Raw genomic sequence first — 20698 nt, 5'->3', positions numbered from 1 at the left:
ATTTAAAGGTCACGGTCATTTGTTGTAAATGATGTGTTGAGATGCCGCTGATCGTGCCACTAACATGCAATTCTGATTTCTTGTCAGGCACCTGCTTGGACATACTGTGCAGAATTGATGAGAACTGGAAGAACTTAACATGTGATCTGCAGTCTCACAGTCCACCATCAACCACGCTGGATGCTGGTCTCATGGCAGTCAGCTTACAGCGTCTGTTGTGAGTATGAAACTTTCCTGTCCTGATTGTGTATGTATTTGTGTGTGTGTGTGTGTGTGTGTGTGTGTGTGTGTATTTTGCCTGATCTGAACCTTTCCCGACAGCTCAGCAGGGGGTTAAGTATGTGTGTTTACTTTGATAAGCATAGGGGGGAGCTACGTGATATAACACAGGCCCCAGGCTTTTATTGTGGTGGGATACAGAGACCAATTCACCACTGATCTGACACACACTTGATAAGACGTTGTGCAGCTCGTACATGTTGTACACTCTTCTGAAATATTTACTGTAAATGCAAGCACAATTTCAAAAAATTGTTTCCCCTTAAGGTCTGTTCTGTTCTGGAGCTTTTAGTTGTCTCGTACAGTCTTCATCAGTAGATAAAGTTTGGTAGTTGGCATGGAATTATGTTGATAGATTTATCGTTCATGCTAATGAGGATAAGGTCGTATTATTTTGGTCGTTCAGGGACACTTAGTATTGATTCTATTTTTTGTATTCAGATATCATATTCAATTTCCATATACCCATTTCCTAGGTCCCAGAAAGACGCAGAGGTGGACGATGGGAACGCTGCCACTGATAATCCTGTTGTCTGTGAAGCGAAGGATTCCTTCATGTGTTCGGTCGCTCTTGATACCAAGACAAGCTTTGTTACCGGGGTAACCGTTAGCATCTCAGACGCCGTTGCCCCACCAGTTTTACTCAGGATTCCTGCCCGACCTGGTAAGTTGTTTTGTATTAGTTGGGAAGAAACTGTTATAGAGGAATTCAGAGATATGTGTTTTCACTACAGACTGTGAACTTAGTAGGAAAGTATGAGGACTGAAGTAGTTGTCCTCCCAAACTGTTGCACCTTCAGCAAGGACAGACAAAACTGTATGCTAGTAAGTCACTTATCTGTAAATCAGGTATCAGATATAGCTGATTGGTGCCAACTCACTGAGAGATGAGTTTTAAATTGTAGTAAGGTATACATTATATTAAGTTGTAAATAACAGCCTTATCAAATTCACAACCTGGCAACCTAAAACTTGACCTTATCAGTTTAATGTCTGTGAAGAATTATTAAGAATCTTGCGAGTAGTTATTTCAAAGCCCTTGGGAAATGTTTTCTATGTTAGGACAAGCTCTCACTTGTCTGTTACTTTCTTCGGAGAAGAAGGATGCACAGTTTTACAGTATAAAAAGCAAGTTCCCAGCAAGTCACTCAATTACCAGCATTAGTGAATACATTCAGCCATGTATGAAAGTAATGCTGGGCTCATCAATGTTTAAAACGCCACAGTTTTCCAGCGTCCAACTTCAAAGTGTTGAATTTGGACAGATAAGGAGAGAGAGATTTATTCAGTTGTGATTGGCAGATGTGACTGGAATAGCTGAGCGCAGCTGGGCCATGGTACTGTGTGTATCTGTGTGTGTGCAACCATGTTCAAGCTGTGAGATCTCCACAGTGATAGAGGAGGACTTTCCATGCTGTGTTTTCTCAACCAGACCTTTTGGGTTAAACTGACAGAGCAGAACAGAGACTGAGCAGTACCAGTGTGTTATGTGTCAAGTTCTTCACTCTTCAGTTTGCTCTTCTTCATCGCGTCTAGGTTACTGTGTCATTAGTGAAGCCTTTAATCTTCTTTTGAGACAAAGATGTCGTATTTTCTGTTCTGTGAAAATCCAACCTGTGGTGCATTGTCGCCGCACAGCAAGAGGGTTCCTGGTTCGAACCCGGGGTGCGGGAACCCTTCTGTGCAGAGTTTGCATGTTCTCCCCATGTCATGTGGGTTTTCTCCTGGTACTCCGGCTTCCTCCCACAGTCCAAAGACATGCAGGTTAATTGGTGACTCTAAACTGGCTGTAGGTGTGAAGCTGTCAGCCCTGCGATAGTCTGGCGACCTGTCCAGGGTGTACCTCACCTCTTGCCCAGTGTCACCTGGGATAGGCTCCAATCCCCCCGCGACCCCCAAGAGGATAAGCGGTCACAGAAAATGAAAGAATGAATGAATGTCAGCTGTGGCCTGCATGTTTGGTACCCTAGAAGAACTCTCATTCAGCCATGTTGTTTGTATGTCCAGATTTTTAGCACTAGTAATAGTGCAGTGTATTCAGCACTATGAATTACGATTAGGTTATGACTGTAAAAATGTCACCTGTACTATAAACCACCATTGAGATCTGTTCAGTTGAAGGGCACTTGATCTGAACAGTCTTTTGTTAATATGTCAATACAGCAAACAATATTGTGTCACTGTCTCCTCAACATGTTTAAATGATCCCTTTGGTAGGAAATGATAAGGCCGGTCTTTCTCCTGAGAGAGTGGGAACAGTCTGGAAAATAAATTACTGAGCTATTACTCATTTGGCTGCGTAAGCTCTCCTCTCCCAGTAGGCATCTTTGTGGTTTTATGAGACTCAATTATCTCTTTCTTTATTTGTCATTATTTCGTCTGTCTCACTCCAGTGTGTATAAGTGTGAGCCTACGCCTCAGAAATCCATCCAGAAATGATCATTGAGTCCAGATATTAAACTCAATGTGCTGCGTGATTCACAGGATATTAAAAGTTCCCAGCTACATGTTCATAAACGATTCCCAAACCCCTCGTTATTAGCTGACATTTAAGAGCATAAGCTTCATATACATGTAAAGGCCGAAAAGGCCAAGTGAATTTGCAGTTTATGCCAAGCAGAGAAGTTGAATCATATTCTGTCAATATTTTTCATTAACTCATGATGTGATTGATTGATAGATCACTTACCCAGTAGTAAGGTGACCTTAAGGCTACACAGCAATCTTTAAAATCCTTACAGATGCAAACCCACATATAGTAATTTTATAGTAATTTTAATTTATTTGCGAAAATATCCTCTAATTGTATGACATTATTGTAATGATCCATAGGATTTAGTAACCTTTGTTCAAATGTTAACACTATTAATATTAAAACAGGATCAAAGTTTTGATTAGCAATATACTGCTGTGATTCTTCTGTAAACATGTGCTTCTGTTTGTGTTCTTCTTCTGCAGTGAAACCAAGTCCTCCAGTCAACCTGTTACATAATCAGACCATTGAGGCAGACCTGATTTTACAATGGGACGACCCGTCAGACTCTGATACCGGTCCGCTGAGATACGAAGTCCGATACTCTTCTAACACCAGTCATCCACAGTGGCAGGTGACACGAAGCATTGATATGACGTTACCTAAAAAGTGATGCCTTGTGAGAGTTTGCCACTGCATCAACAGCAAATGTATCGGTACCACTTTATAAAAAGGTACCTTTTAGAAAGGGTTTGTAAACTCCAATGTCCTCATCAGTGGTTATAGGTCACTTACAAGCTATTAACAAGAACATTTGGGTTCCAGGTTGTAAAATATCCCTAGTTATATTATTTCGATGAAGTAAGTGAAATAGTTACATGCTTATACATTTTTAGCAGGGCAACTAGTAATCGGAACACTGGTTACGATTCATAACCCCTTAATAAAGGGTGCCTTATTAGAAAGTGGTGCAACAATCTCCCAATCTATTTTTAACAATACACATACATTTGGTTTCAAACACGAAATACTAATTACAGATTACAAAGGCAGCCTTGACGTCAGGTGCAAAATATGCATCAAAGGAAGAAGTGAAAACATACCGTCAGGCGTTAAATCACTTATAGTAGGTTTTTACAGAGAAACACAAGTCATGCTGTGAGTGAGTCACAGTTAAAGTTACTGTATTTGCCCTTTGCTGTAGCTGTGCAGCTTTTATGCAGCACAAATTTCCACTGACAAGACATTGTGTTTATTCAGTGCGACTTGCTCACAGTCAGTTGGATTTTAATGGCCTCATACGGTGTACTTAGCATTCAACAGTGCATTCAGTGTTCGGCAGCGCATCAGAAGCTCCGTGATTCATCCAGGGGTCAGACTTTAGACATTTTGTATAAGAATCCTAAGGACAGATAAATACTGTATGGTGTCTTTTAATATGTTTTACATTAATTTAGGGGAATAGAGCTTTGGGCTTATGTATAAAACAGTCATATGATAAATAATAAAAAATGCTTTCATGGAAAATGGCCAGAAGCTGCAGGTGTCAACACACCCTTTCCAGTCATATCTGTAGCCTGGTTGTGTGTTTGGTAAAAGTTACAGTCGACGACACACTAAACAGCAACCACAGTTATGTTGTGATGACAGATTTGATTTAGTCATCATTCTCACATGCAACACGCCCCAACTATCCTGAAGTCAGTTTGGTGTACGTGCTTGTGTGTATGTTTATCCTCTCTGCTATCTCCAGGTGGTGTCTGCACCTGAAGAGCCCCGGTTGCCTCTGGAGCTGAAGCCCAGACTGAACTACACCATCCAGGTTCGTTGCTCCGGCCTGGAAAACCCGACAGTGTGGAGCGACTGGAGCGAACCTTACCACATCTACCTGGACAGTAAGAACCAGTCCCTTCTGACTGTTTATATACAGACAGATAATTAGAGTAATGCAAAAGACATACATACATATGTGTTTTCGGGTTGTTTGTCCTATTCTCATGAATGGAAAATCTTTAGTGCATTGAGGGAATTTCTCAATATTTGGCACAAACATCCACTTGGACTCTAGTCTGATTCTATTTTGGTGGTTGAAGGTGGTTGACTCCAGCATGAACTGAGTAGAAGCTGGAGGTCAAAGGTCAAGGTCACAGTGACCTTGCATCTGTCTCATTCTTGTGAATGTGATATCTCAAGAAGGCCGTGAGGGAATTTCCTCAAATTTGGCACAAACGTCCACTTGGACTCCAGTATGAACTGACAATATTCACATAAATGTCTTATAGGATTAGATGACATGATGACATTTTATATCCAAAAGGTCAAAGGTCAACTTCCCTGTGACATCATAGTGTTCTGCAAAAACACTTTTCTTGCCATTATTCAACGTCATAACTCAATTTTGGTCAGATAATGAATCAGTGACACTAATCTTGGGTGTCCAACTTGAAACTGATGATTGTATAGATCTTTCTTGCTGCTGGGTGGAAGATGTGTGTGGAACGTCCATGTCTTAGAACATGTAGCTTTATTGCAGCAACATCCATATTTGAAGTATTGTCTACTGTCATAACCACATGTGAGTCTTGACAGACATGGATGTAAACTATAACTGCAACTCGACCAGTTTGCGGAGGCATACAGCTGCGAGGCAGTGATTCTATTTTGTTCTTTTGTCACTTTGTCCAAACAAAATGAAATGTACAGTACAACCCTGGTCTGTTAGCTTTTGAGGAATTGTTTGAAAATCCTTGTGGTTTTCTACAGGGGGCAATGACTCTCTGGATTCTTTGAAGAACTGCAGGGGGTTTATTGGATTTACCAGAAACTAACTGATGTAGAAATAATGTTTTTGGCTGTGATCGTGGCTCAGCAGATGGCAATATCTGTCAGTCTACCACTTTGGTCCAGAGTGAAACATCTTAGTGAACTTCTCCTTTCTCTAGCGCCATGACAAGGTTAAAGTTTTAACATGAGCCACAACAGTGGTTATTGCGATAACAATTTTTGATGGGTTTTGGTAGTATCACTGAGCAAATGAATACCAATCAGCTCAAACTAAACGAGCGCTTTAAATATTGAGAGTTGGCTGCTCTGAGATGTACTTTTGTTTCCAATTTATGTAACTGACAAAACAGCCAAGTGGAATGTGTAGCAATTACAGAAAAGTTAATTTCCCCCTTTTCTTTTCCATTTAGTTTTTTAATAAAAAAAAACAACACAGCACAAATCTGAAAACAAACCCAAAAGGAAAATTACTTTAAAATCACTGCTAATGTTTCAAAACTTAATTGTTTGATTGTATTTTTTTTATTGTGTGTTTCTGCACCGCAATATCTGAGCTGTGCTAAGAGGTAATTTGGGTATTTGATGGCCCAAAAATCAGGCAATGAGATACATAATTTTACTTTTATACAACGATCTTGGCTGGCTGACATGCTAAACCTGGTGGCCTGCTAGCCCTGGTGGCAGCCATTCAGCGCTTATCTCTGCCTCTAATAGATTCAAACAACTGATCTCATTATCTCACAGGTAGATTTATGTTGATGCTTAGCTATTAAATTGAGTCCAGCTCATTAGCTATTAATAAAGACCTCATTCCAGTGTAGTCTTTGTCAATAGACTGTGTCACACTGCATGATTTGTATCTGCTCACTAGCCTTGAGAACGACCTTTAATTCAATGGCCTGGGAAAAAAAGGAACATTTCACATGCAGCACATCTGTTCAGAGAGATGAACATGGTTTTAAAATAATGAAACTAAGAGCTGAGAAATGAGAGCAAGATTTGTTCGCACACCCTGAATAATCCTTGTAGCCCAGAGGCAATAAGTAGCTCACGTCACCTGGTTGTAAGTTTGTGCTGTGCAACATCAGACTGCTAATTAAATCAGCTTTGAACAACACAACAGGCCATTTGTGTCCAGTGTCTGGCAGTGCTTTGTGCTCTCGATAGATGTCTGTGTGCATGCCTGCTTTTAACTATAATATGTATGCATGCATTTGTCATGCTTTGTACACAGAGTTGCTCCTCTACACTGTAACACGTGTGGGAACTTGATCCTGGAGCAAAAACGTGTCTGTGTGTCATGGGGTTAAAAGTTTGTGAGACTAAACAACTCTGAGTCATCTCACAAAAACTTAACTTTATTGCAAATCAAATGACGACAGGACGTCCTTCTCAAACAGCAAAGTTAATAAAGGACTTTTGGAAAGTTTTTTAAGTACATGAGCTGTAAAATACAAATGATGATGATAAATACAAATTATTCTTTGTTTAGCTCTTCACCTGTTTTGCTCATGAGTCACATTTCTTTTGTTTTTCTTTTGTCTACACGCAGATGTTACTGTTGGCTACATCTGTGGAGGTGGTTACTTGACAGCCCTCACACATTCACTCTTGACTCATGTCAGACCATGTCCCAAACAAATACAAAAGTTTTCAAAATCCCTGAAAAAGTTTTTTGCCCTTTTTTAAAAAAGAAAAAAAAAGAACTGCCAGTGTTCAGGAATGAGTCAGGCATTTGTTCAACTGAGGGTCTTTGTTTTATCTCTATTGTGTTGTCATTCCTGGAGTGTGCTTTGTATAAAAAAACGTGGGATTTCTATGAAAATTAACGAGAAAACTCATACATTTTTAAAAATACTAAACCATATTATGATGTTTCTTGTGTTTGCAGCGGTGAGCTACATCCCTGAGAAAGTGGTGGCACGGCCGGGGGACAACGTCACGGTATATTGTGTGTTCAATGACCACAGCATCAACGCCAGCACGGCCATGTGGATGCGCAACTTCCAACAGCGGCTTCATAGCAGCCAGTATCACCCGGTTAACCAGTGGGTAAGAAAAAAATTAGAAACTCTCCTTCCAGACTCTTTGTATGTTTCTGGGAACATTTCCAACAATAAACTGAATGACTTTCTTGTGTATTTTTAGAAAAGTACGTTCTGTGTTAATAACTGGGAAGATTTTCCTTTTCCAACTAAGGTCAGCCAGATCACAGTGCGTCCTTCAGAGTCTCGGATGTACGACCTCCTGCAGTGCACTCAGGAGTGGACCATCCCGTACAGCCAGATCTATGTACAAGGTGAGCTTTGTTGCACATAAATAGAACAGACAGAAACAAACTATCATCAGACATCTTGTATTTACCTTCAAGATATGAACTTCTGGAGTCAAATTCAAACATCATTATTTCACCACGGATGTTTTAAAGTTACTGGAAGTCTCTTTTCTTGTGTCAGCGTTCCACCACAGTGGACAAAGACAGGAAAGAGAGTGGCGACATGTGACTGCACAGCAACTTGAACCAAAATAATCCCAGTGCACTGAGGTCATCTCAGTTGAAGTTTGTCACGGTGACCTAATGTGAGCGTTTCTCCCTGCATGTCTCAGGAGCTTCCATAGATATAACATGCGAAACCAACGGTGACATCGACGCGATGACCTGCAGCTGGAAGAGCACACAGTGGACAAGACTCAAATTCAGATCCAGGTAAAGCGACAATTTACATTTTACAGTAGCCGTCTCCTTTTTAGTGAAGTGCTTTAGGATGTTTGTTCAAGCTGCGGTATTGTTAATGAAACCTCAGAGCCCCATGTGCTAAAGACCTGGAAGTGACTGTGCACAGTGTCCCAGAGAGCACATTTAGAAACCCTGGAAATAGTTGTGTGAAGTGATAGCAGGAAGTGTATGTCACCACTGCAATGACTTGTGTCCTCGCAGCAAAAGAAAGTCTCTACACTTTAAAAACCACAACAACAAAGAGGACTGACAGAATGACGTAATGTTTTTGTTTCATAACTCTCTTGCGCAACACTTACTTTTTTTTTTAACTTTTCCTGTAATTCTCAATCTTTTAAGTAGAGATGGAAAAAATACATCACTGTATATTTAGATGTGAGAAATTTTAAGTGACGGAAATTTGAATTGTATGTGTTATTCTGGTTTATTACAACTTGTTCTATAACAATCAATAACAAAACATGTAATTGCTGAGATCTGGGAATGTAGCAATATCACTAAAATATGTCTGACTTTCCTGCATCCCCTAGTGCACTGTTATTCTCTTCCCTTCCCATACCATTGGGATTTGCTAACTCAGATTCTGTGGTAAAACAGTCCCTTAAAATCCGGACTAAAATAACACTGCATTTTGGATAGCATGGGAATTCTTTCCTGGCTCGTCTATGTGCAAACCACCATTTATGTCCCTCTCTATTAGGTAGCTCCTTTCAATTTAGGACTAATGAAGACATAATAAAAATGAAAGATCTTTACATTAATGACACTTTTCCATCTTTTGAATAACTTTGCAATTTATTAAATCCTGCTCAAACCCATTTCTTTCAATTTCTACACATTCATAACTATATTAGATCCAATACAAATACAAAATACCTTTACCAGTGCACCTGATAGCACCCAGATGGAACCTTTGTTTTCTATTGATCCTTCGTTGAGCAGGATTATATCATATATCTATAACTGTATGTCTCTGTATCAATTAGATATATCCCAAGAGTTTCTGAAATCTGCCTGAGAGGAAGACTTGGGAGTTGGCTTAACAGAGGAGCACTGCATAGGGGCACATAAGGGTGTGCACTCACCATTTGTTTATAATAGAGTAGAATAGAATAGAAAGCCTTTATTGTCATTGCACAAGAACAAAGGATGCTACATATACAATGAAATTGTGGGGGCTACTTCTAAGGTGCAGACAAGAAATACAGAGAAGTTGCCTTTGCATAGTAAACAATATTTATGCAACAGGATTGTTGTGTAACACGAGGCAATATAAAATAACTAGTCCATACCCATTGAGTGCACAGTTGCCCACGTACAGTTTCACATGGTGTGTGTTTGGGATACAGGTCATGGGAAATTGCAGATTAAATAGTCAACTGAACCCATTAAGTAGAGCAATGTATTCAGACAGAGTTTTTGTGAATGTGATAGTACGATTGCTTTATTGAAAGTACAGTAGCACCATTGCCAATAGTGGGATAGTTAGTGGGCTAAAACTGTACATAAGTAGTTGAGGTAGCATGTTGAAAGGCAGATAGTTAAAGTGTTTATATGTTGTATTGACTTAAAAGTGGGGTGCACTGGTAGAATGACTGACTGACAGTTTCCGTGATTATGTACAGCAAACCATACCATGACTTAGTCATACAAAACATTCGGCCACAGGGGGAGCCACAGCGATCAGTCTTATTTTAGCCATTTTTAAGCATTTTTCTGTTGTTATAGCGCCACCCAGTTGCCAATTAGAGTTACATTTCTCCAGTCACCTTGAGGCGTTCTGTTCTACATATCTACCAAGTTTAGTAAAAATACATATGGCGGTTAGGCCTAGATAAGAAATTAGCTCTCTAGTGCCCCCATTTTGTTTGATGGGGTCAATAATGGAGGGGTCCCCTCATATTATGTGTGGTCATATGCCTACAAAGTTGTGTGGTGATCGGTGAAACCCTTGAGATGTTATACACCTTTATGTGATGAGCCACGCCCTCCGCAATATTCATTGCCTTATAGAAGCTCAGTTTTAGTAAGTTTTCCAACTTTTGCCAAGAGGGAACTTTAGATATTGGTCCCTAGATTATGTTCACCGAGTTTCATGCAGATCGGTCAAACTTCCTAGGAAGAGATCGATTTTAAGTGTTTTTCAAAAAATTCAAAATGGCGGAAAATCTGTATAACCGGAAGTTATGGGCTCTTGAGGCAAATTTGTTCCTCATGAGGAGAGGCATCTCTGTGCAAAGTTTCATGTCTCTACGACATACGGGGCATGAGATATGCCCATTCAAACGGTCATCAATACAATTACAGATCGACTTCCTGGTTAAACTTCAACACACCATACAGGTTGTAGTTTTGTTTTGTCTGTGCAAGGAGTGATTATTACAGACATTTTGGGTGCCGTCACTTCCAGTTTTGTCTCCACATTCAGTAGTTTTGGTAATTTGACCTAACTGTTGGCTTGTTTACAGACTTTATGGTCATCTGACCACTTGTTTGTTGCCTCGTGTGACATCATTGCATCAAGTTTCATTTACTTTGGTAACAAGAATATTATTATAACCAATATAAATTATGTTCAAAATCATGTTCTAAAGTTTTAAGAAATTGGAATTATCCTTTATCTTAATATATTTATCAGTAGTGTTGTGTATTCAAATCTTGTACTTCGAATACATCTATTGCACGTCTGTCCGTCCTGGAAGAGGGATCCCTCCTCAGTTGCTCTTCCTGAGGTTTCTACTATTTTTTTCCCCGTTAAAGGTTTTTTTTGGGGAGTTTTTCCTTATCCGCTGTGAGGGTCCAAAGGACAGAGGGATGTCGTATGCTGTAAAGCCCTGTGAGGCAAATTGTGATTTGTGATATTGGGCTTTATAAATGAAATTGATTGATTGATTGATTGATTGATTGATTGATTGATTGATTGAAATACCAAAGGTAAAGGATTATAAAAAGTGAGAGTACAGTAATCTATCACAATATATCATAATCTGTTTGTTGTTTTTATTTTGTATTAATATTCTAAATCTTATCAAGTAAATATTGTGGAATAAAAATACTCTGCAAGTAAATCACCACATTTGTATGAAGGTAAAGAAAAGGCCTATACAGCAGGATAAAGTGACCATTATTATATTTTCATGACAGGTGGGCTGACCTGCAGTGCGACGTGATGGAGGAGAGGGAGCGAGCGGGGGAGAAAGTGGGGGAGATGGGGCCCTCGTGCCTGCAGGTCCGATCCAAGCAGAAAACCTGTACCATCCAGCCCCTGAGGATGAACTGCTACAAGCTGTGGCTGGAGGTCCCGTCCCGAATGGGCCCCATCAGGTCTAAACCCATCTACCTGTCCCCCATCGATCATGGTGAGCAAGATGGGTTCATGTGTGGAAAATATCACAATAATAACACGCTGAGATGACACTCCTCCCGCCATAACATTATGTCATGGGAGTTATGATAATGTTATGTGTTTTTGAAATGAAATAGCATGTGGAAATACCTCCTGTTAAATCGAGATATAACTCAGAAACTCTTGAATATCTGAATTTTTTTTGTATTTTTATAAATCAGACAGCAGTTTTTAGAGCAAGTGGTTATACTGAACTTCAAAAGAAGCCATTGCAACATTAAATATTCACAGAGAAAGAGTTGCATGAAGAGAACGTTTAAATATTGAGGTTTTAGTGATTAATTGATCCCAGAAGAACTGAAAACAGCATGACCTGATGTTCTGCACCAAACAAACTCTGTTCCTTCATGCCGTCTCCCCCGCAGTGAAACCCCACTCACCCACTAATGTGAAGGCAGTGAGCAGAAGCAGCGGGGTCCTGCTGATCTCGTGGGAGCCTCCGTCTCTGCCAGTCGAAGGGCTCCAGTGTCAGTTTCGGTACCTCTCACCCTCCGCTGTGAGAGCCCAGCCGGAGTGGAAGGTAAGCTAGTTTTTTTGACTGTTTGCATCCAATTATCTTCCAAAATGTTCCTCCTGCGGTAAGAAGGATGTTTATCTCTTCAGAACAAACATATTAGAAGTCACTCAGGTCTGGGACACAGCTGGTAAATAAGTTTCATATCTGCTTAAATAACAGAGGATGCTCTGAAAATGGACTCAGCTGGTCAGTTTGACCTGACCTGTAACGAGCTGGTACAAAACCATATTCATCTGATTGAATTATCTAGGAAATTGGATGCATGCTACCAATATGATGAGAAAGATGAGGAAATACTTTCCTCTCTTTGTTTGGATAAAGTGGAGGCAGAGTTTTTTTTTTAATTTCCTTTATCTAAAATGCTCAAAATAAAATGTCATGCCCTCAGATCCAGAGTCCAGTGCGGGTGCCATGGGCGGAGGTCTTAGTGCCGGACATGTGCCGGGTGTATGTTGTACAAGTACGCTGCATGCACACCAGCGGCACCGGCCATTGGAGCGAATGGAGCGATTCGGTCTACTCCACACCTCAGAACAGCAGAGGTACAGCAGAACACCTTTACTTTCACTCTTCATGTCTAATGTGACCTTTTTAATCACACCTGACCTTTTGATTTTAGCTCTAATGCGAAACGGCCCACACCACCACACACATCATACCACTAACACAAAGGTAAAAGGTGGCATGTGATGTAATTGTCGGTCTCCCCCCTCAGCTCCTGAGCGAGGCCCCGATTTCTGGAGAGTCCTTCAAGATGATCCATACAGAAACCAGACAAATGTCACTTTGCTGTTTGAGGTACGTGAACTAAAATATAAACATCTTCAGGATTATGACTAAGACACAACATTAAAAATGCTTTCTTGCTTTTTTGCAGCAGCATCATCTCCAACTATCAGCACGGTCTTACTGCATAGATGGATTTATAGTGCAGTACCAGGCGTTGAGTGGCTCTGTGATGAGGGAGCAGATTGAGCTGGCATCCTCCTTCAGCTTTGAGTGGAACCAGGTGCCCCAAACTGTGACGGTGGAGGCCTACAATAATCTGGGGAGCTCCGCTAACAATTTCAACATGACGCTGGAGAGACAGCCCAAACGTGAGTGAGCTGAAAAATAAGTTTCATTGAAATTTCTCTTGAACTAAGAGGGAGTATTAATCATATTCTCTCCAATGCATACTCTGACTCTATTCTGTAAGGACATGAGGGTTAATTGTTAGTTTGCCCTCTCAGTATGCTCAGTATCACATTAGCATTGCAGGATATTTGAAACAAATAATTTCACTGTTAGAGCAACAGGGCAGTTACTGTATGTAGCAATGTCCACATCTGCAGTCATCTTACAGCCTCTCTCTTATTCTGTGGCCTGAAGTCTGAAGGATAGCTAAGGCAGTAAAGGGAAGGACAGCAGGTTTGTGGGCTATGAACATACAAAGTTAACAAAATAATTCCCGGTACTTTTTAAAAATCATAATTTAAAAGATTTTTTTGGGCATTTTTTGCCTTTAATGGACAGGACAGTTAAGTGTGAAAGGGGGAGAGAGAGAGGGGATGACATGCAGCAAAGGGCCACAGGCTGGACTCGAACCCGGACCGCTGCGGCAACAGCCTTGTACATGGGGCGCCTGCTCTACCACTAAGCCATCGATGCCCCTAAAAATCATAATCTAAGGCATTTGTTAAGCAAAAACATTTTCGGTTCCAGCTTTGCAAATGTGAGTTCTTGCAGCTTCTCTAAGCTGCTGATCATTTTGGACTATTAAACCACCACCTTGGGCTCTGGAGTTGACATATTTCACTTTGTTTTTCATATTTTTGGACATCTGGACATGGCATGGCAAAGACACAAATGAGTGACAGACACAAAATATGCTACAGAATAAGAATCAAATAGAAATGTAATTATAACATAATGTAGAGTTTCTGTTACACTTTTAAAGATTTCACCTTCAAAACACCAGAGGATTTATCTTAAGTCATAAATAAATTAATACAGCTCAATTAGATGATGACATAAAGACTCAAGCAGCCAGAAGAAAAATCAGGCATTTTGATTTGTATTCTGCAACATGCTGTTATGTTCCAGTAAAGATATGAAAACTGTAGCTGAGATCAAAAGGGCTTGCAGTATTATTGCGTTATGAAAGTTCAGGTTACAGAAGTGAGATTAGATCAGGTTCATGGTCAGTGCTTCACCGAGATATGCAGGTGCACATGTACTGGAAAGGAAATAACAAGGTGGTTTCCAGTAATGTTTTTCTTTCAAACTATGTGAAAGATGGCAAAACTAAAAAAGTCATCAAACCCGAACCTTGTTTTTTCATTTTGCTTTTCACACACACAAAAAAAAAACATTTCTCGAAAAGCATTAGTCAGGCTGCAGTTTTTTAGTATAAAACAATTTGGCACTAGCACCATGGCCTTATAACACATTACAAAAAAATGTAAGTTAAAGCCAGGAGCATGAACAGCCATCCATTAGGGCATGACACATAAAACACGTGTCTCTGGCGAGCCCATGAAAGTGCTGATTGAGGCCCTGCTGCCATTAGCTGTAGTGTAGTAAACACTATTACCAGCACTCCAACAGAAGTTATTTAAAATGACTGTTTGCAGTGTAAGACAGGGGGTTGAGTGTGTGTGTGTGTGTGTGTGTGTGTGTGTGTGTGTGTGTGTGTGTGTGTGTGTGTGTGTGTGTGTGTGTGAGTGTGTGTGAGACAGTTGTGTCCCTCTCCCCCATTACTTATAATTCAGGGGAAAGTATTTTCATTAAACTGCTAACTGGCAGAATCAAAATGCTTTCCCATGGCGGTGGTCTGTTGTTATTATTTGTTTTACAAGAAAGCTGTTTTTGAGACATTTTCCCATAAGTATTCAGACAAAATGTTTTTTAGTGTTATTAGCAGCTAAACTAAAGCTAAACAACTGATGCTGACATTAAAGGGCCGTACAGCTACTTATGATTCATGATTTATGATTATGTAGCTCTGCAGTGGTTTTTTCAGGTTTTTCCTTCGTCTTTTTAAAGTGGCTGCAATCTATATCTTTATGTCAACAATGATGCACATATGTATTTATATTATTCTATTATTTTATACAGTCTATGCTACCAGCCCAACAACAAATGACAAACAGGCAAAGTTAGTGACTAGCAGGTGAACATAGTAGAGCGTTTAGCGGCAAGAGAGTCAGACATTTTCCTCAGGAATTGGTGAAGATCAAAGCAAACCTGAAAGGAGAGTGAATATTGTACATAATTCATTAGGTGGACACAAACATGACTCCAGATAAGTGCTAATGTTGCTCTGTGTCTGCTGGATGTGTAAGAAGCAACTGTTTGCTCACACATTTGTCATATCTACCTAAAAGGTAGATGAAACAATACGTGCTCACAAGTTTTTTTTTTACACTTTCCCCAAGTGGCCAAAGAAACAATCACTGCAGCTTAGAGGGAAAAATTAACTTTATAGCTTTATAGTTTATACGTTAGAAGCACTACATCTGTGTTGTTGGTGCTCACAGCATGCAGAAAAATAAGCAGAAAATCCTAAATAAATGAATGCAGAAAGAAAGGACATTTTATTTTGCATTTACTTTCTCATGCAAGTGTAACAGACCTGAACACATTGTAATCATGCAGTGTCTTCTCACTCTGCAGGCCACAGCATGCGTTCGTTCAACGTGTTGGTTATCAACAGCACCTGTGTGTCTCTGTCCTGGACTCTGCTGGACAACAACTCTGTGCCTCTGTTCATGGTGGTCCAGTGGTCTCCACATAAGCAACAGGACTCAGATCATCACAAAGGCCGGATTGGAGAAACATGGGCCAGACTGCCCTACACCGACCGTCCCATCTACCTGAAAGGTAACGTGACCTCTTTTCTGTCTGTTCAGTCATTAGGTTATTTCTCAGTGTAACTGTTAACAGTGTGTTTTACTATGAAAAGACAGGTATACTCAGCCAACATGTGACGATGTATCATTTCAGGTGATTTCTTCGGCTCTGAGGAGTGTGGCTTCTACTTGTACCCTGTGTTTGCTGATGGAGAAGGGGAGCCAGTGTACACTATAGGTATGTTGGATAAGTACTGAGGTGTTGAAGGATGTTATTGGTATTAATTACAGGTCTAATGTGTATTTTTCCAACTGTTACAGCTTCCAGAGGAGACCCTGCAGCCTACATGATGCTGATGATCATCTCCTTCCTCTCCATCGTCCTGTTCGTCACCCTGATCCTCACCCAAAACCAGTAAGAGGCTCCTGTTCAGTGCATAAACATTTTAACACTACAACAGCATTATGTTTTCTTACTTGCAGATACTGCAATTTTTTATATATTTAATCTTGTACCAGATATTAATTGTGCGGCATCAGTGTACGCCAATTAGTTTTTTTACCCAGACACCTGTAAGAAATGATAAATGATGGAAGTCTCTGGGGTGCCGTCTAATTTCAGGAGCAGAGACACTGACCGTGAAGAATTAGGTCACAAAGGTGTAATTACGTTTGATGTTAGCTGATGGGAGGTGGGTGGAGGTAAAAAAAAGCCATGAAACAGAGAGATAATACCTAAAATACCTGCTGCATTTTTTTCCAGAATGAAAAGGTTTGTGTGGAAGGATGTGCCCAACCCCAACAAGTGCTCCTGGGCCAAAGGACTAGACTTAAAAAAGGTAAAATTTTATGTGAAAGTACAGCCATTTTATTCTTAAATTATAACACACTATCAACCTATTTCCATACGTTTAGAAACTTGTTTATACACTGGCTGCTCTTGAATGTGATTCATTTGCATTCCCAACAGAGAATATGCAGTTCATCTCCCTTCTTGACCACTTTGACTACATTTTCTTCTCTTGTTAATATGTTTCTAGATGATAATTTGAAAACTAAAACTTTACCTGTTTTTGCTCGTCTTTCTAGGCTGACAACTTTGACCACCTGTTTCAACCTGCAGAGAGCCTGTCAGCCTGGCCGCTGCTCCTGCCAGCTGAGAACATTTCAAAAGTCGTCATAGTGGACGAAGTTGATCTCTCAGCTCTGACTACAGCTTTAATCCAAGTCCCACTTGTGTCCCTGACTCCTGACCCAGCCACTGCCTTATCTATCTCCCTTCCTCCAGGGTATGACTCGGAGGTCGACCAAGCCCAGCCCACGGAGAGTGAGGTGCTCCTCAGTGGAGCTCCATCCTTAGCTCATGATATAGATGCTTTAACCAGTTCGAGCCCAACAACAGATCAGTTACAGCTGATCGATCCAATGGCAGAGCAGCCTGGCAGCACTGACAGCTCTGCTCAGAGCTCTGCTCAGAACTCTGCTCAGTCTTCAGTCACATACGCCACTGTGCTGCTCCCCGATATGAAGCAGGAGCAGCCGCCCATACATCTCCACTACAAAGATGGCAGTGGCAGCAGCTCCAGTGACGAGGGCAATTTCTCTGCCAACAACTCAGACATTTCTGGATCTTTCCCTGGCGGCCTGTGGGAGCTGGACAGCTGCCGTGGCGGAGAGATAGACGACCCGCGGCGCTCCTGCTCCTACAACTCTGTGGAGGAGCTTTCTGAAACATCAGAGCAAGAGGATGAGGAAGAGGAGGCGAGAGAAGAGAAGGACTTATATTATCTAGGAATGGACTACCCAGCAGAGGATGAGGAGAGCGAGGAAGACAAGGAGCAGATAGAAGAAGAGACAGATATTGAGCTACTTAAAAATGTGGTTTTGAGCAGGGAGGACTGCTCTGTGGAGCTGCACCCTTTGCTCAGCCCTGAGGACTCGAGCGAGCTGCTGTTAGCGTCAACACGTGGTTTTTCCTCGCTGTACCTGCCTCAGTTCAGAACTGCTCCGTGCACGAGGCAACTCACAGCTCAACCGCATGACGGCAAACCACAGCAGTGACTCTCGTACAGGCCACATTTGAATTGAAATGAATCCGTTGTGCTGTCGAGTGTGTCATGTTTCAGCATCATCAAAGCGGGTTTGCATATTATGTTCCTTTGGACACAGTGAGGTATGGAGGTGAGAAATGTAAAGAAATACCTCGACTGATGTGTGATTGTAAATCGATATTCATCAGTGCTGCTATTGTGTTCTGTGGGAAAAGACGTCAGATGGGCACAAGCCTCAGTTGTAGGCATTTCTTTCTTTCTTTATAGGGCTTTAAAACCCAGATTCTGCTGTGCCACACGGCTCCTCTGCAATCAGTTACTGATGCAGGAGCACCTGCTGAGAAAATTGAACTGTTTCATTGGAGGTTAGGCCGGTGGAATTATGTATGTTTTTCACAGAGAGCAGCAGGAAGACTCTAAAAGCAGTACATTAGTCAGCAGGAAGACAGTAACAGAAGTGGTGGGCATCTTGTGGCTTCAAACATCCAACATACAGCATATTTCACAGGTGGTCATACCTTAGATGCATAAATAAAAAAAAGATGTGGTAATGCTGTCTGTGCCTACATTCACTCATCTGCTGCCAAGGTAAAGAAGTCTCTCGTTCTCTGCTGAACTCTGCCGGCTACATTTCATGTGAAACATGGAGGAGGTTCAAACAGTAAAAAATAAACGCACAGAAAGCGAGAAAGAACAGAAACGTAATCTGCACAGTTTCGGCTTCCTCTAAGCACATTAGACTGTGAAGTGAAGGCGAACCTTGGATGTCACTTCAAAGCTATCGGTGTGACTACATCAGATGCAAGTTAACAAAGGAAACAGATGTAGTCTGTGAGTAACTGCAGGTGATTTTTGGGCACAGAATTGACTGCATTTGTAATCAGCTTGCGCAACAACATCTGCATGCGCTAACTCACCCACCAACCCAAAGAATGTCTTTTTGTACGTCGTGCTGTAATGTATTTGAGACTTTGTTACAGTTTGTGAGAAATGTGATATCTATTTTTTCTGTGTTTGGCCATTAACATTAAAAAAAAAAAACACTGTTGGAGTAAATAAAAGACTAAAGAATGTATCTTTGAAACCAGAGGAAGACAAAAATTAAAAGTAATGAAAATATTTGTTGACAGAAATTGTTATTTGTATACTGAGATATTTTGTCTATTTTTCATGGTGGAAATAAAGTGTTTATTGTGAGTACGTCTGGTTTGTTTAACAGGGATTGGCACAGTCAGTGAACTGTTCCAAGCATGTGCGAAAGAGTTCAGACAGCCGACACTGGTTACATGGCTGAAAAAGAAAAACAACCAGTTTCGACATCAGGGTTTCAAATGAAGAGAACATACCGGTCTGATCCTTTTTGTACTTTCATTCAGGGGTGTGTCAGCTGGAGGGTAACAGGTGTCATTCAGGGACTACTTCTTCTACGTCCCAACCCTCACCTAGAATCATAAAATTTGGGTAGTGACAGAAAGAATGAGATCATGGATACAAGCTTCTAAAAATGAGTTTTCTCTGTAGGGTGGCTGGGCTCAGCAGTAGAGGTAGGGTGAGGAGCTTGGAGTAGAGCCGCTGCTCCTTTGCATCAAAAGGGGCCAGTTGAGGTGGTTCGGGCATCTGATCAGGATGCTTCCTGTTCGAGGTGTTTTTGGCATTTCCAATTGGTAGGAGGCCCTGGAGGAGCTGGAAAGCGTTGCTGGGGATAGGGATGTTTGAAGTACTTTGCTCAGCCCGCTGTCCTCAACCCCGGCCACAGATGAGCGGATGAAAATGGATGGATGTTTGATTGGTAACTCAGTAAGACGTACAGTACTGTATACAAATGATTTGGTAATCTTCTGCCCAAATAGTGCCGGCCTACAACAGCTGTAAAGAAGACAGATAATTAGTATTTCTATTTAGTATTTCTCTTAAAGTGTGTAATGAGATTAAATATCTTGGTCATTATGTTGTCAATGATTTATCTGATGACAAAGAATCTACAGACAGTGAGAAAAAAGATCTTTTCCCTTTTAAGAGCAATGTACATACATATATAGTATTTATTATATCGTATTTTGGTATATAGATGATTGTTTTTATGTGGTATACTATGGACCTTTCTCTGTGTCCTTAGTAAAGTCATTATATTATAATAAAGTCATTATATATACAAAAACTTTTTTTGAAATATGTGTTTTTTAAAAGAAAAGGTCTGATATCAGTGTCTTTATTTAGCATACAGTATTGTTGCCTAAAAATTAACTTGAAAGTTTGCAAATCGCCTCCACTCCTGAGAGACGACAAATCAACAGTACTGATTACAATTATGAAATTTTGGGGAAGTAGTCCCTGAATGATACTCATTATCTCCCACCTGTTGTCCCAATTACCAACTTAGGACAAACCCATAAATGAAAGTACAAAAAAGGGTCATGAAGCAAGGCTGAAAACTGTCTTTTCAAGTTTTTTTATTAAATCAATCAATCAATCAATCAATCAATCAATCAATTTTATTTATAAAGCCCAATATCACAAATTACAATTTGCCTCACAGGGCTTTACAGCATACAACATCCCTCTGTCCTTTGGACCCTCACAGCGGATAAGGAAAAACTCCCCAAAAAAACCCTTTAACG

The 20698-nt window shown here is 40.7% G+C and overlaps 1 protein-coding gene across 2 annotated transcripts in view; it reads left to right on the top strand.

Moving 5' to 3' along the window:
* lepr (leptin receptor) overlaps positions 1–19277 on the top strand; it is a 53855-nt gene extending 34578 nt beyond the window's left edge. The window contains exons 6-22 of one of the 2 annotated variants that reach the window (XM_050055355.1): positions 88–217; positions 756–943; positions 3238–3386; positions 4506–4647; positions 7428–7588; positions 7736–7835; positions 8144–8243; positions 11418–11632; positions 12045–12199; positions 12585–12738; positions 12912–12994; positions 13077–13293; positions 15854–16060; positions 16184–16267; positions 16351–16444; positions 16793–16868; positions 17119–19277. In XM_050055355.1, the coding sequence (XP_049911312.1) occupies positions 88–217; positions 756–943; positions 3238–3386; positions 4506–4647; positions 7428–7588; positions 7736–7835; positions 8144–8243; positions 11418–11632; positions 12045–12199; positions 12585–12738; positions 12912–12994; positions 13077–13293; positions 15854–16060; positions 16184–16267; positions 16351–16444; positions 16793–16868; positions 17119–18090 (3227 nt within the window). In that variant the 3' untranslated portion in view covers positions 18091–19277. Of the gene's footprint in view, positions 1–87; positions 218–755; positions 944–3237; positions 3387–4505; positions 4648–7427; positions 7589–7735; positions 7836–8143; positions 8244–11417; positions 11633–12044; positions 12200–12584; positions 12739–12911; positions 12995–13073; positions 13294–15853; positions 16061–16183; positions 16268–16350; positions 16445–16792; positions 16869–17118 lie in introns of both variants that reach the window. The other variant, XM_050055354.1, reaches the window with a different exon arrangement.
* Positions 19278–20698: the final 1421 nt, after the last annotated feature.

Source organism: Epinephelus moara, chromosome 10, assembly GCF_006386435.1.
Source record: "Epinephelus moara isolate mb chromosome 10, YSFRI_EMoa_1.0, whole genome shotgun sequence".
Classification (NCBI taxonomy): domain Eukaryota; kingdom Metazoa; phylum Chordata; class Actinopteri; order Perciformes; family Serranidae; genus Epinephelus; species Epinephelus moara.
The sequence above is the reverse complement of the archived record's forward strand: the minus strand, read 5'-3'. Positions and strand labels throughout refer to the sequence as shown.